The 15,016-nt window shown below is 48.2% G+C and overlaps 1 protein-coding gene across 1 annotated transcript in view; it reads left to right on the top strand.

Moving 5' to 3' along the window:
* Positions 1-1,074: 1,074 nt before the first annotated feature.
* LOC148366606 (plakophilin-3-like) overlaps positions 1,075-15,016 on the top strand; it is a 38,799-nt gene continuing 24,857 nt past the window's right edge. The window contains exons 1-5 of the mRNA XM_088333406.1: positions 1,075-1,376; positions 9,048-9,121; positions 11,474-12,075; positions 13,465-13,588; positions 13,658-13,862. Of these exons, the coding sequence (XP_088189532.1) occupies positions 1,151-1,376; positions 9,048-9,121; positions 11,474-12,075; positions 13,465-13,588; positions 13,658-13,862 (1,231 nt within the window). The 5' untranslated portion in view covers positions 1,075-1,150. The remainder of the gene's footprint in view (positions 1,377-9,047; positions 9,122-11,473; positions 12,076-13,464; positions 13,589-13,657; positions 13,863-15,016) is intronic.

The following is a 15,016-nucleotide window of genomic DNA, read 5'->3' as shown; positions in this document are numbered from 1 at the left end:
TTGAAGTCTTCTGAGGGCCTCCCCTGTCTCCCCCCCCTTTCTGCATCCACCCGTTACTACACTGTACCAGCTCATGTCACTTCACACCAAAAGTAATTCAAACGTCAAATGCCTATACATGTATTTACTATGTTATTTCTCTCTCTCTCTCTCTCTCTCTCTCTCTCTCTCTCTCTCTCTCTCTCTCTCTCTCTCTCTCTCTCACTCTCTCTCACTTTCTCTCACTTTCTCTTTATCTTTACCCCTTTCATCTCTTTTTCTGTTACTCTTTCCTCCTTTCTTTATTCTCTGTCTCACTCTTTCTTTTTCTCATGCTTTTCCTTATTCTCTCTTTTGATTCATTCTTTTGATCTTTCTCTATTTTTTTCGCTTTCTCTCTCATTTTTTCGCTACATTTCTCTCTCTCTCTCTTTCCCTCTCTTTCTTTCTTTCGTTCTTTCTTTCTTTCTTTCTTTCTTTCTTTCTTTCTTTCTTTCTTTCTTTCTTTCTTTCTCTCTCGCTTCCTTTCTTTCTTTCTCTCTTTCTTTCTTTTTCTTTCTTTCTTTTTCTTTCTCTTTCCTTCTTTTTTTCTTTCTTTCTTTCTTTTTTTCTTTCTTTCTTTCTTTCTTTCCTTTTTTTCTTTTTCTTCCTGTCTTTCTTTCTTTATTTCTTTTTTCCTTTCTTTTTTTCTTTCTTTTTTTCTCTTTTTCTTTCTTGGTCTCTCTCTCTCTTTCTTCCTTTCTTTCTTTTTCTTTCTTTCTTTCTTTCTTTCTTTTTATTTCTTTTTCTCTTTCCTTCTTTCTTTCTTTCTCTTTTTTCTTTCTTTTTCTTTCTTTTTCTTTTTTTAAATTTTTCCTTCTTTTTTTTTTTCTTTCTTTCGGCCCGCAGCTCAAATTCGATTCGATTTCGACACCACTGTGACATCTCGGGCAAGTGACATGAAATTTTCATGCGTGGGTGTCGGGTTCCCTCGGCCGGACTCGACTCTCCTCGGCTCCGGACCCTGGCGGCCCCGCCCATTGGGTGGCAGGCCCCGCCCCTCCAGATCCCGGTCACGCCCTCCCGGCTATTCCCTCAGCCTCCCTCCTCCTCCTCAGTCGGGCAGCGCTGGACTCGGGTTCCGTTCGGGGTTTCGTTCGGGTTTAGGTCGGGTTCCGAACCAAAGTCGGGGATGAGCGCGTCCGACGGCTGCTTGCTTTCGGCGCTGCAGCCCAACTCGTCCCGGAGCACTTACGCGCTTCCGTCGGACGGGACCTGTTCGGACGCCGGGGCCAAAGCGCGAAGGGTTCGGGAGCAGGTTCGGCTCCGCTTGGCCGAGAAGAGCGCGACCAGGTCGGGGAGAACGCCGCAGCAGTACGACGACGGCGGCGGCGGCGACGACGACGAGGCAACTTCGGGTGAGCGAAAAACACAGCCGACTTTTGGCCCCCCTTGTTTTCCTTGAATTGACCAGGGGCGTAACCGTCCCATTTTGGCGGGGTGCCCGAGCCCCCTTAAGAATAACAGCATTTTGAAAACTCTTTCCCATATTTTGCCCCCAAAAGTAAGATAAGAGCAGATGAAACGATGATATAAAGACTCTTTGAACTCTTTGGTAACACATTTTTGATCGAAAAAGAGAAAAAAGTAAGAAAATGAGTCAAACATGCGGCCCGCGGGTGAGTTCAGGTGCGTGGAGAGGAGCTCAAGAGAAAAAAAAGTCAAACCACTGGCTGCAGTTTTATTAAAGTGATCCATTGTTGCTGGATTTTTTCCCTCTCTGTCTCTTGTTTGATCTTATTTGTCTCTCTCGCTCTCTTTCTCTTTTTTTTGTCTCTTTCTCTTTTCTCTTCCTCCTTTTATTCTGTCTCTTTTTCTCTTTTCCTTTTTCTTTCTCCCCTCCGGTTGTTTTCTTTTACCTCTTTCTCTCTTCCTCTTATTTCTCCTCCTTTCTCCCTTTTCCTTTTCTCTTATTCTCATTCTCTGTTTGTATTTCTTATCCAACTCTCTTTTTCTCTTCTGTCTTTTTCCTTCTCTTTTGTCTTTTATTCTCTTGCTACTGCTCTCTCTGTTTCTTTTTCTTCTATTTCTTTTTTTCCCTTTCTAGCTGTGTTTCACTTTTTCTTTCTATTTTTTCTCAGTCTTTCTCATGGTCTCATTTTTTTCTTCCTTTCATTTTCTTTTCCCTTCTTTCTTTATTCTTTTTTCCCCTCTTTCTTGCAGTGTCTGACTTTTTCTTTCTATTGTTCTCAGTCTTTCTCGTCATCTCTCTTTCTTTTTCTTTCTTCTTTCTTTCATTTTCTTTTCCTTTCTTTCTTTTTCCTTTTCCCTCTTTCTTGCAGTGTCTCCTTTTTTCTTTCTGTTTTTCTCAGTCTTTCTCGTCGTCCGTCTTTCTTCTTCCTTTCATTTTCTTTTCCTTTCTTTCTTCTTTTTCCCCCCTGTTTCTTGCAGTGTTTCACTTTTTCTTTCTATTTTTCTCAGTCTTTCTCATGGTCTCCCTTTTTTCTTTCATTTTCTTTTCCTTCTTTCTTTTTCCTTTTCCTCTCTTTCTTGCAGTGTCTCACTTTTTCTTTCTATTGTTCTCAGTCTTTCTTGTCTCTCTTTCTTCTTTCTTTCATTTTCTTTTCCTTTCTTTCTTTTTCCTTTTTCCCTCTTTCTTGCAGTGTCTCACTTTTTCTTTCTGTTTTTCTCAGTCTTTCTCGTCGTCCCTCTTTCTTCTTTCTTTCATTTTCTTTTCCTTTCCTTCTTTCCTCTGTTGCGTCTCCAACACGATGGCTGGCTAGCGTCAAACGGTGTTTTTGTGAGCACGCTAGATAAAAGGCGGAGGTCGGAGAGGCCCTCTGGCCGGCCTTAAATCAACAAGAGGAGCTGGCTGATAAGCGGCACGCCGGACGAAAGGTTGTTACTCTTGCCACCGATTGTCCATTTCCCGGGCGTGCCACGGCCACTTCTTGTTGCGTAAATGTGCACACCCCGGAGAAAGAAATAGAAAAAGGGAGAAGCAAAAAAAAGGAGCTTGTTAGGATTGATAAACACGAAGAAAGCACACGAGTGGCTGTCACCGATCAACAATCGGGATTCTAATTAAAAACGAGCTGGCCGATAAAGCGACTAAGTCTTACAAGGGCGTGTGAGTTCCATTCAGCATCCACCCGCGACTCCATTAGACCAGCTCAAGTCATAATTCACCCAGGTATATAAAAAGTCATTTTCCTTTCACATGCGTATGAATTCAAAGGCGGAATAATCGTTATTGTCGTTGAATACAATGTGGGGATAATTGATTAGACGTGATACTCAAGGTAAACGGCCATCTTTTTTATTATGACAAAGTAAAGCTAATTAGCAAATGCTAACCTCCATAAAAACTTTCATATTACAAAATAGTGTATAGCAAGTTTTACTTTCGTTTTGTCAAATTAAAATGAAGGAAAAACTACTTTTGATTCCCCTTTGGTGAGAGGTGAGTGGAGCTGGTACGGTGGAGTTAACGGGTGGATGCAGAGGGGAGGATTCAAACTGAATCGACATGTAGTTATTGAAATGTATTATCTGGGGTAGAGGGCACAAGCTAACGTTGCTGTGCTACGCTAGATAGCAGTTTCCCTTGAGGGTTTATCGGAGGTTCTATTTGTGAACGTCCACTTCATCTCAGTGACGTCCGGTGTCAAACGGGAACAGGATTTGGCCTGGACCGTGTCAGAGGAACAATGGCCGTTTTTCGCACCAGTTTTGCATCTAAAAAATAGGTATTTTCGGCGCTATTTTTGTGAGTATTTGACCTTCAACATTCCTAAAAAAAAACCTAGAAGGATATTTCATGAACAAGAAATGTTTTTGTTCGTGTTTCCGCTAAAACTTTCTTATAATAGCACAAAAACTGTCAGAGACCAGGACAGGAGGCAGAACCCACTCGCATAACGTTACTCACAGTTTTATTGGGGAGAAGAGAAGGCGCCAATCGGGCGCCGTGGCAACCGTGACAAAAAAACAATGCCTAAGATGAAGACACCAGGAGGGTTAATCCTATGGACATGATTTAAACTTTGGAAAACAGCGCCCTCTCCTGGAGAGCGTCGTCACAGAAGAGGTTCTGTGTGCCGCTCGCTAACTCTGCCTTTTTTGGCCGGTGCCGTTAAGAAAAGGTGCGATGATGTCATCGCAAGACACTGCGTTTTTTTATAGTTTGTTATTTGAGTGATCTCGGTTCAGGTTTTAGCTGACCAATCAGAGGTAAGCGTGTGTTGGGTGGGCGCGACTGTGATAGGCCGGTGTAGGCCGTCAGTCAAACAGCTGTGACAGCTAACTTGTGTCACAATTGCCCATTGCCCTCCCTTGGCCCACCTATTTAAGATCAGTACTCTCACTCACCCCTTGTCAGTCTGTCAATGAACCTCTGCGCCAGCAAGACGTGTGTTTTGACTCTGCCCGGTATCCTGCTTGTGAATCCTGTCCGGTATCGATCTCGTCTGTCTTGTCCTGTCTGATATCTGACTCCAGTCTCCAGTATTGGTCTCCGGTATCTGGTATCGATTCCGCCTGTCTCATCCTGTCCGATAACCTGCGCCAGTCTCCAGTATCCGGTATCGATCCCGTCTGTCTCGTCCTGTCTGATATCTGACTCCAGTCTCCAGTATTGGTCTCCAGCATTTAGTATCGATCCTGTCTATCTTGTCCTCTCTGATATCTGACTCCAGTCTCCAGTATTGGTATCCGGTCTCAATTCCGCCTGTCGCATCTTGTCTGATATCCTACACCAGTCTCCAGTATCCGGTATCGATCCCGTCTGTCTTGTCCTGTCTGATATCTGACTCCAGTCTCCAGTATTGGTCTCCGGTCTCAATTCCGCCTGTCGCATCTTGTCTGATATCCTACACCAGTCTCCAGTATCCGGTATCGATCCCGTCTGTCTTGTCCTGTTTAATATCTGACTCCAGTCTCCAGTATCCGGTATCAATCCCGCCTGTCTCGTCCTGTCTGATATCCTGCGCCAGTCTCCAGTATTCAGTAAAAACAGAAACGGGTCCGGAAACAGGTCGGCAACAGGTATCAGGCAGGAAACAGGGCGAAACGGGTTGAAGGCCGGGACAGAGGAGCAAGGGCGGTAACGAGTCCAGAAAAGAGGTTGGCAACAGGTATCAGGCAGAAGAAAACAGGGCAGGATGGTGTCGGAGAGTACAAAAGTTCTCCTAGCTGAGAGCATAGGTTTGCAGACGGTCTTCCCTCTTGGAAGATGGGGATTTAAAAAGAGTCAGGGAACCAATCAGCGATCAGGGCTATTGGAATCAGTAATCATGACATGCATGGTGAGGAAAATGGCCTCAAAGACATTTGTCCCATACTGTAAAGCGAAAACGTTGTAAGGCGGGGTCGCCACATCCTGGGGGTCTACTCTACCATGTTCCGCACAGTCATTTGTTATGGTGTATGATGTTAAATTTACACTATTTCTCGGAGTTGAAGGACGGCCCCGCCCCCCTCCTTAGCCCCTCCCATTCCCGTAAATCAAGTCATGTTTATTTGTTTGGCCGTTATCACAAAGAGTCTCAAAGGGCTGCGCAGATCAAAGACTATTGCAAACCACAGACTATTATGACACCCTCCCCTGATCTAAAACCTACATGAGGGCAAGGAAAAACTCATGAACCTATAGTCAAGTTTATTTGTTTGGCCCTTAATCACAAAGAGTCTCAACGAGCTGCACAGACCACAGATTATTGTAAACCACAGACTATTATGACAGCATCCCCTGATCTAAAACCCACATGAGGGCAAGGAAAAACTCAAAAACTCAACATGAGGTAAATGGAGAACCCCTGATTAGGGGCCAAAACAGAGTTTGTATTTGTACAAAATGTGGTGAAAGGAACTGATTACAACAACGATTGTCAAACAATGCAGGAATGCTTTTAGGCGGATTTTTTTATTATCTGTTGGCATTTACATGGACGGAAAAATCTTACGGGGGCCAGGCTAATAGTTTTAAGAGAAGATAGAAAGAAATAGAGAGAAGGAAGAAAACAAGAAGGAAAAATAGACATCTGAAGAAAGAGAGAGAGAGAGAACAAGGGAGAGAGAAAAAAAGAGAAGATAGGTTGACGGTTTTTCGGCATTCCTTTGTCCGCACGTGAGGGTCCTTCTTGGCACGGGGCCCGGAGACCCTCCCTCGCCCCCCACCCGCCAACTCACCCTTTACGATCTCCCCCCCTTCTCCTTCTTCCAAACTGTGAGGTCCGTTGACCTTCGTCTCCGTCCATAAGAGCCGGCTTTGTGAGGATCTGACGGGGAAGCCAAAAACTGAAGACCCACCAGGACCCTCACAGGGGGCTCGTGTGGAGCTCTGGAAATGTCCGACTGGAAAAAAAATCGGTTTTACGAGAATTTCCCAGGCTTTTCTCTTCCTGGCCTTGAAATGTCAGGAACCCCGAGAGTTATTTGAGGGTTATTAATGGGGGGGGTCCTTGAAAAGTCTTAAAAGGCATTAAATTCGTTATGGTAAAAATAAGGCCTTGGAATGCATGAATTTTGGGATATTTCTTGAAATGTTTCAAAAAGTCATTTTTAAAATCAAAATACTTTTAAATGGAGCATAAAAGTTCTTTGGTATTAGGTTGCTCTCTTCCAGTTTGACTGAGACGAAGTCCTGAAGTCATCGTTTTGGTTTACGAAAACTGAAGAGTTCTGTTTTTCAGATGGAGAGTTTTCAACTGGCGCAGCACGGTGGGGCAGTGGTTAGCGCGTGTGCGGCACAGTTCTGAGGTCATGAGATCGAACCCCCTGTGTGGAGTTTGCATGTTCTCCCCGTGCTTGCGTGGGTTTCCTCCTGGATGGATGGATGGAGATTTCAACTGGACCAAAATAAGATCTGTCAAAAAATGAAAACAAACATCCATCCATTATCTGCATGGCTTATCATCAGTAGGGTCACGGGGGTACTGGAGCCCCTATCAGTTATCTTTGGACAGTGGGCAGGGGACACCCTCAACTAGTCGCAGGGCACACAGGGACAGACAATTCTCTCGCTCATTCACACTTAGGGACAATTTGGACCAGCCAATTAACCTGACATGCATGTTTTTGTATGTGGGAGGAAACCAGAGTGCCTGGAGAAAACCCACGCAAGCACAGGGAGAACATGCAAACTCCACAAGGGGAGGCTGTGGTAGCTAGTTTTGAACCCTGAACCTCCGCACCGTGGGGCTGTGCTAACCACCAAGCTGCCAGACTTGATCATGTAAAATATATTTCAAGATTTGACTATCCATCCATCCATCCATTATCTGCACCGCTTATCCTCAGTAGGGTCGCGGGTTTGCTGGAGCCCATTTCACTTATCTTTGGACAGTGGGCAAAGGACACAGGGACAGACAATTCTCTCGCTCATTCACACTTGGGGACAATTTGGACCAGCCAATTAACCTGACATGCATGTTTTTGGATGTGGGAGGAAACCAGAGTGCCTGGAGGAAACCCACGCCGGCATGGGGAGAACATGCAAACTCCACAAGGAGAGGCTGTGGTAGCTAGTTTTGAACCCTGAACCTGCGTACTGTCGGGCTGTGCTAGCTAACCACCAAGCAGCAAATATATTTTAAGATTTGACTATCCATCCATCCGTCCATTATCTGCACCGCTTATCCTCAGTAGGGTCGCGGGTTTGCCGGAGCCCATTTCACTTATCTTTGGACAGTGGGCAGGGGACACAGGGACAGACAATTCTCTCGCTCATTCACACTTGGGGACAATTTGGACCAGCCAATTATCCTGACATGCATGTTTTTGGATGTGGGGGGAAACCAGAGTGCCTGAAGGAAACCCACGCAGGCACGGGGAGATCATGCAAACCCACAAGGGGAGGCTGTGGTAGCTAGTTTTGAACCCTGAACCTCCGCACCGTGGGGCTGTGCTAACCACCAAGCTGCAAATATATTTTAAGATTTGACTATCCATCCATCTGTCCATTATCTGCACCGATTATCCTCAGTAGGGCCGCGGGGGTGCCGGAGCCCATCCCAGCTATCTTCGGGCAGTGGGCAGGGTGTCACGGTTGCCATGGCGCCCAATTGGCCCCTGCCGTGTGGCGCCAGCTTCTGTCACGGTTGCCATGGCGTCCAATTGGCCTTGCCCACGGACACCAGCTGAAACTCATTGACAGATTGCTCCCTGTGACTACTTAAACGCTGTCCTGTGAGTCCCCTTTTGTCGGTCCGTCTGCAAACCTCCGATTTTACACGTCAGGCCCTGAGAATCTCTGTTTTTCCTGTGTTGTTGCTCTTGTTTTGCCAAGCCCTGTGAATCTCCATTTTTGCCTGTGTTTTTGCTCCACTGGAACGGAGACAGGACCCACTTGCGTTGCGTTTCTCGCAAGTTTCATTGGAAGAAAGAGAAAGGGTCGCGATCCCCACGATCCGGAGTGGGACTTCCGTGGCGAGCAATGGCGGTGTCGGGAACGGAAAAAGGGATCAGTAGCCGGGGAGGGAGAGCAAAAACGTGTTCCGGGTCGGAAACGAGTCGAAAAGCCAGGAAAGAAGAGTAGACGTGGTCGGGGACAAAAGAACAGGTCGAAGCCAGGTGACAGACAGGAGCAAAAAACAGGTGGGAATCAGGGTCGAAAAAGGCTTGCCCGGAGTAAACTGAGGTTTGCAGACGGACTGACTGGTGACAGATAGGAGTGGGTATAAATAGGGACATAATATCATATGACTGTGCTTTTTTGAAAAACGAATCCATTCGACGTAACATGAAGTTTACCTACAGAGAGCTGACATGATTGTCGGCCATCTTGCTATCAAACCAAAAACCTTGTGAAAGGTCAAAGAAACGAAAAGAAAAATGATTTCTTTTGGGCACTTTGAGCTTCCGTAGTCTGTATTGTTCCGTGTTCTTTCGTACATTTCACTGGCGGTCTAGTGGTTAGGATTCGGTGCTCTCACTGCCGCCGGGACCTAGGTTCTATTTCCTTTGCACCCAATGTTTTGCAATCAGCGAGATTTTTCAGTATCTTGTTTATAACCCTCCCCCGTACTCTGTGTTATATTTTTAGGTCAAGTGGTACATTCCTCAATACAGTTTTTCCTTTTTTCTGGCAGGGTTCGAGTATGCGCCCCCTAGAGGCTTCAGCTCCCGATCCATGATCTACCCTCCAAGCAACCGAGCCATGGCGGTGAGCTCATTTGAATAGGATGCCGTGACGTCATCCTGACATCGTGGCAACCGGTCCGGGTATTTGCTCCTAAGACTCCTGGCTTTTCCTTCTGGGGGCTTTCCAAAGTAGGAACGTGGAAGCAGGAGTCGAGCGGGAACAATGAAACGGGGGGCAGAGGGGCCGGGACGGCAAACAGGATGCCGGGGACTCGCTTCTGATGGGCCCGGGGCAAAAGGCGTCCCGCATTTCCTCACAAAACAAAAGAGAACAAAATAAAATTCCGCTTTAGAGCAGGGTTAAATTTTGGGTGAGTGTCAGAACCCGAAGAGGATCAGGACCCAAACGCGTGACGTTCCCACACAAGCCTTTATTTTACGGGAAATGGGGAGTCATGCACGTTAGGCAGCCGGTCCGGCGTGGAAGGACAGGAAGCCAGAAACCGACGAGATCGATAACGAATCAGGGTAACAAAAATAAACAGGAGAAACTAGACGGGAACGAAAACTGGAGAGAATAATAAACATGGCAAAAATAAACAGAAACAAAACTGGAAACTGTTAAAAACAGGACAAATCAAATAGGAACAATACTGGACAGGAAATACGAACAGGAAACCGAGTCAGAACCAACGTATTGCGGGGCAGAGGTTTGTTGACAGACTGACCAAGGGAGAGTGAGGGCACTGAGCTTCAATAGAAGTAAAGCCAATCTGTCAATGAGCCGCAGCTGGCACCCCACGGGCGGGGCCAATTGGGCACCATGGCAACCGTGACACACATAGGCAGGGCCAATTGGGCACCATGGCAACTGTGACAGGTGAAATGCTTGTAAAGGCTCAAAAGTGTTGTCATGCGTCCCGGGATTTCAGACAGACCCAAACGCGGGACGCAATGAGACAAGAAAACGGGGATGTGATCAAACCCCAACAGGGGGCGTTTATTCAACAACAAAAACGAATTTCACTTAGGAGAAGGGAGTATGGAACCAGGTGTCAGGACAGGAACGGAGACAGGACCCACTCGCGTGATGTTTCTCACAGTTTTATTGGGAAGAAGGGGAAATGATTGCGCACACGATCCAGTGGTCGCAGGGGGCAGGTCCCTCTGAACGTGAAGTGGGACTTCTGTGGCGAGCGATGGCGGTGTCGGGAACGGAAAAAGTCGAAAGTCAGGAGAGGAGAGTAGAGGTGGTCGAGATCAAAAACGGATCGTTATCCGGGACGGGAGAACCGACGTGATTGAGATCAAAACAGGTCGTAATCCGGGAGACAAAGTCAAGTCAAGTCAAGTCATTTTTATTTGTATAGCCCTTAATCACAATTAGTCTCTAAGGGCTTCACAAGTTATTACATATAAGAAGATTAGGTTACTCGTATGCTATAGAGTAGAAGTGAGTTTTAAGCCTAGATTTAAACATTTCCACCGAGGTTGCAGATCGGATATCAGGGGGAAGAGCATTCCACGGCACCGGTGCCCGGATGGAGAACGCTCTCGAACCAGCGGAACACTTCTTGGCTCTTGGGATCACCAGGAGACCGGCGCTCTCGGAACGAAGGCTTCGGGCCGGGACATAAGGGCAGATCAGATCTGAAAGATACGAGGGGGAAAGTCCATGTATGATTTTGTATAGTAGTAGGAGAACCTTAAAATCGCATCTTAGGCTAACAGGGAGCCAATGCAGGTTAGCCAAAATTGGGAGGAGCATAAAAGGCGAACAAGGGCTTGCCGTGAAGAAACAGATTTGCAGGCGGACCGACCAAAGGGGACTGACAGGACAGAGTTTAAATACTGACATGGAGCCAATTTGTCAACCAGCTGCAGCCGGCGCCACACGGGCGGGTCTAATTGGGCGCCATGGTAACCGTGACAGGAATAATTACAAAGTCGTATTCCCATTTTAACGCATCACTAACATGGCACTCGTATGATTTTTTAGGAAAATCACGTCCAGAACAAAGGGTAGACCCAATCGCGTAACGTTTTTCACAAATTTATTGAGATAGAGAGAGGAAGGGCTGCGTCCGCGATCTGGTGCCTGCTAGACGCAGGAAGCAAGTCGCTCTCGCGCTTGTATTGTGAAGTGGATCTTCCGTAGCGAGTGATGGCGGTGTCAGGGACGGAAAACAGGTCGGTAGCTGGGACAGGGAGAGCAAACAAATCGTAAGCCAGGACGGGACAGTAGATGTAGTCGAGATCAAAAATGGGTCGTGAGCTGGGACAGGGGAGCAGACGTGGTCGGGATCAAAACAGGTCGGAGGCGGAGACAAACGGGAGCAAAAACGGGACAGGCGGGACTTGCCTTGTATCAACAGAGGTTCACAGACAGACTGACAAGAGGAGAGGGACTTACTGTTTCCTTTACGGCCACCAGGTGTCCACCCTGCCCCCGGGCAACTTTTCGTCCCGCTCGGTGGTGGAGACCTCCTCCAGGGTCCGTGCGAGCGTGGCGCAGAGCAGCTTCCAGAGCCACAGCGCCCGCAGTCGCAGGAGCAAGTCCCTGTGCCAGGCCGACCTGGGCCCCCTGGTGCCGCCCCCACCCGAACCCGCCCTCCGGCGCACCCTCAGCGGCACCCTGCGGGGCCCCTACTGGCCGGAGGAGGAGGCCCCCGTCCACTTCACCTACAAGGGCCCGGCCCACCGCACCATCAGCCGCATGGCCAACCGCCAGCAGCACGTGGTCTACGGGCAGGACGGCTGGGGCGGGGCCCGGGTCGACGGCTGGGGCGGAACCCGGCCCGACGGCTGGGGGGGTCCGGCCCCGGCCCGGGCCGACGGCTGGGGGGTCCGGCAGGCCCCGCAGTGGCACGTCCACCGCGCCGACCGGGCCTCGGGCTACCACGCGGCTTTTTGCCACAGCCAGCAGAGGGCGGCGGCCCTCCAGCGGGCCGCGTCGCTACGAAGCGTGAGGAGCGTCGGAAAAGGACTGGACGTCATGGACGGGGCGTCCGTTCACAGCAACGACCAGCTGGGGGGGTAAGTCCCACCTCGTCTGCCCGGTTTCGGTATTTTCTGGCCTACAGTACATATCACTCGCTAAGTTTGATATCATCAACCCAAGGACATACAAAACACACTACCATTGGATTCCATTTATCACAAAAACACAAAACCTAGTCATTTCCAATGGAACCCGATAGCGAGTTGGGCCTCCTTCGGAAGCCATAGCAGGAATCAGGTTTACAAAAATTGGTCATGAGTCTTTCACAGTGGAGGAATTTTATTCTTATTCAAATTAAACAAACAAAGCAAATGTTTATTGCACCACAGAGGAAGACTTCGGACAGCCGAGGTTCAAGCCGATTGGCCGGCATCTCTCGAGAACCCGTAGGCCGATCGGCCATTTCACATCATAGCAAATTTCATACTGTACTGTGGACACCTGCTCTGCCTTCCTGTGCATCTTGCTGAGTAGAGTTTGTGTTCGCTCCCCTACATCATGCCGTCACGCCGAACCTTTTGTTCTCTCTCTTTATTATTCGTTGGCTCGCTTTCTGTCTCTCTTTTGCTTGGACTCTGTCTTTCGCTTGTTTATTCCCACTTTTGTTTGCTTGCTCTCTCTCTCTCTCCTTTGTTTGCTCTCTCTCTGTTGTTCCCTCTGTCTCTCTCTCTCTCATTCGTTCTCTCTCTTTTGTTTGTTCCTTTGCTCGCTGTCTTGTTTGTTCTTTTTTGTTCGTTCATTCTTTCTGGTTCTTTTGTTCTCTCTCTCTCTCTCTCATTTGTTCTCTCTTTTGTTTGTTCCTTTGCTCGCTTTCTTGTTTGTTCTTTATTGTTTCTTCATTCTTTCTGGTTCTTTTGCTCTCTCTCTCTCTCTCTCTCGCTTTCTCTCTCTCTCTGTCTGTCTGTCTGTCTCTCTCTCTCTCTCTCTGTCTGTCTCTCTCTCTCTCATTTGTTCGCTCTCCCTCTCCTTTGTTTGCTCTCTCTCTGTTGTTCCCCCCCTCTCTCTCTCTCTTTCTCTCACTCTTTCTCTCTTTCTCTTTTTCTCTCTCTCTTTCTCTTGCTCTCTGGTTTGTATTCTCTTGTTCGTTCGTTTTCTCTCGTTTGCTTGTTTTCTCTTTTCTCCGTTTGTTTGTTCGTCCGTCTCTCTCTCTTTCTCCCTCTCTCTCTTTCTCTCGCTCTCTCTGGTTTCTTTTCTCTCTTTCGTTCGTTTTATTTCATTTGTCCTCTCTTTTTTCCTCGTTTGCTTGTTTTCTCTCTCCTTTGTCAGTCCGTCCGTACGCTCTCTATTTTGTTTGTTCGTTCGTTTGCTCGCCTATTCCGTCCCTCTCGTTTGTTCTCTCTCTCTCTTTGACTCCCTCTCAGTTGGGAAGACGCGGATTTCCCCAATGACTTATGGGAAAAAAACCTCGATTTCGGCACTTTCAGGATGCAAGGCCTGGACACGCCCACGGCCGTCCGCTATTTGTCGGAACCGGACGCGGCTCTTCAGATCTTGGGCGCCGCCTACATCCAGCACCAGAGTTACCATAGCAACCAGGCCAAAAACCAGGTACCGCCCACCCTCCAAGGCGCCTTTCTCCTTCTCTTTTGGTTGACGTAGCGCCGCCCTTCTGGCCAGGTGCGCCTCCTGCACGGCCTCCCGGCGCTGGTGGCGCTATTCGCTAGCGACAACGTGGAAGTGGCGCGCTTCGCTACCGGCGCCGCGCGAAATCTCATCTACGAGAACGTGGAGAACAAGGCCGCGCTCGTGGACAACGGCGGCGTGGCGCGACTCGTCGCCGCCTTGGAGGAACCCGACGAGGAGCTGCGCAAGAACATCACGGGTGAAACTTCAATAGCCTTGCCGCTAACCTGCAGCTCACTTGCTGCTAACGTGCCTTAGCGAGATGCTAACCTGCTGAAACGCGCTTCTTGGACACCACCGACATGACACTAACCTCCATTGGACGTTAGCATGCTGCTAATTTGCAACTAACTTTCTCCTAGCATGCCATTAACGTACCGCTAACCTGCCACAAACGTTCCGCTAGCATGCTATGAAATGCCACTAACATGCCGCTAACCTGCCACAAACGTTTTGCTACCCTGCTATTAAATGCCACTAAGATAACGCTAACCTGCCACAAACACACCGCTAGCATGCTATGAAATGCCACTAACATGCCGCTAACCTGCCACAAACGTTCCGCTAGCATGCTATGAAACGCCACTAACATGCCGCTAACCTGCCACAAACGTTTTGCTACCCTGCTATTAAATGCCACTAAGATAACGCTAGCCTGCTGCTACCTGTTCATGTGTTGCACGCATGTTGCTAAAAAAATCGATAGCCTACCGCGAACATTATGCTAGCAGCTATAGCATGTTGCACACCAATTGCTAATGTGCTGCTAGCATGCTGCTACCCTGCTGAAAAACGCTGCTCGGACGCCACCGACATGACGCTAAGGGGCCGGTCACACAGCCGTTTGCGGCTGAATCACGGCTAAAATTTTGCGGGGTTTTTTTGCCCGTGGTTGCCCGCGATGGAAAATGCGCAAAATTGGCCAACCCGCTGTTCATCAGTGGTATGCCCGCAAAACAGACGCCGGCGACTGTTCCGCTTCCTCATCGCGTCATTTCCGCGTCATTTTCTCGTGTGGACCACGGGTATAAAAGCTCCCGAGCCGGTGTTGTGCCCAAATCCGACTCCTACGCAAACCCCCCCCCCCCCCCCCCCCTCGCGTGAACGCGCATTCTGCTGGGATCGCTTTTGTTGGAAGCGTGCATTGACGTTGGTGACTTTTTCATCCGCGTTAACAAACGCATTTTGTAGAATACGATCGTGCTTTATTGTTTAAATAAACGCGTTATATAGACTAGGATCTCCCAATTGTTATAATTAGCTCGCTTTATTGTTTTAATAAGCGTTTTATATAGAATACGATCGCTTTTGTTGGAAGCGCAGCAGAATGCGCGTTCACGCGAGGGGGGGGGA

The sequence above is a fragment of the Urocampus carinirostris genome, chromosome 4, assembly GCF_059441175.1.
Source record: "Urocampus carinirostris isolate Australia breed hairy pipefish chromosome 4, RoL_Ucar_1.0, whole genome shotgun sequence".
NCBI lineage: Eukaryota > Metazoa > Chordata > Actinopteri > Syngnathiformes > Syngnathidae > Urocampus > Urocampus carinirostris.
Note: the sequence above shows the minus strand (reverse complement) of the source record. Positions and strands in the feature narration are given on the sequence as shown.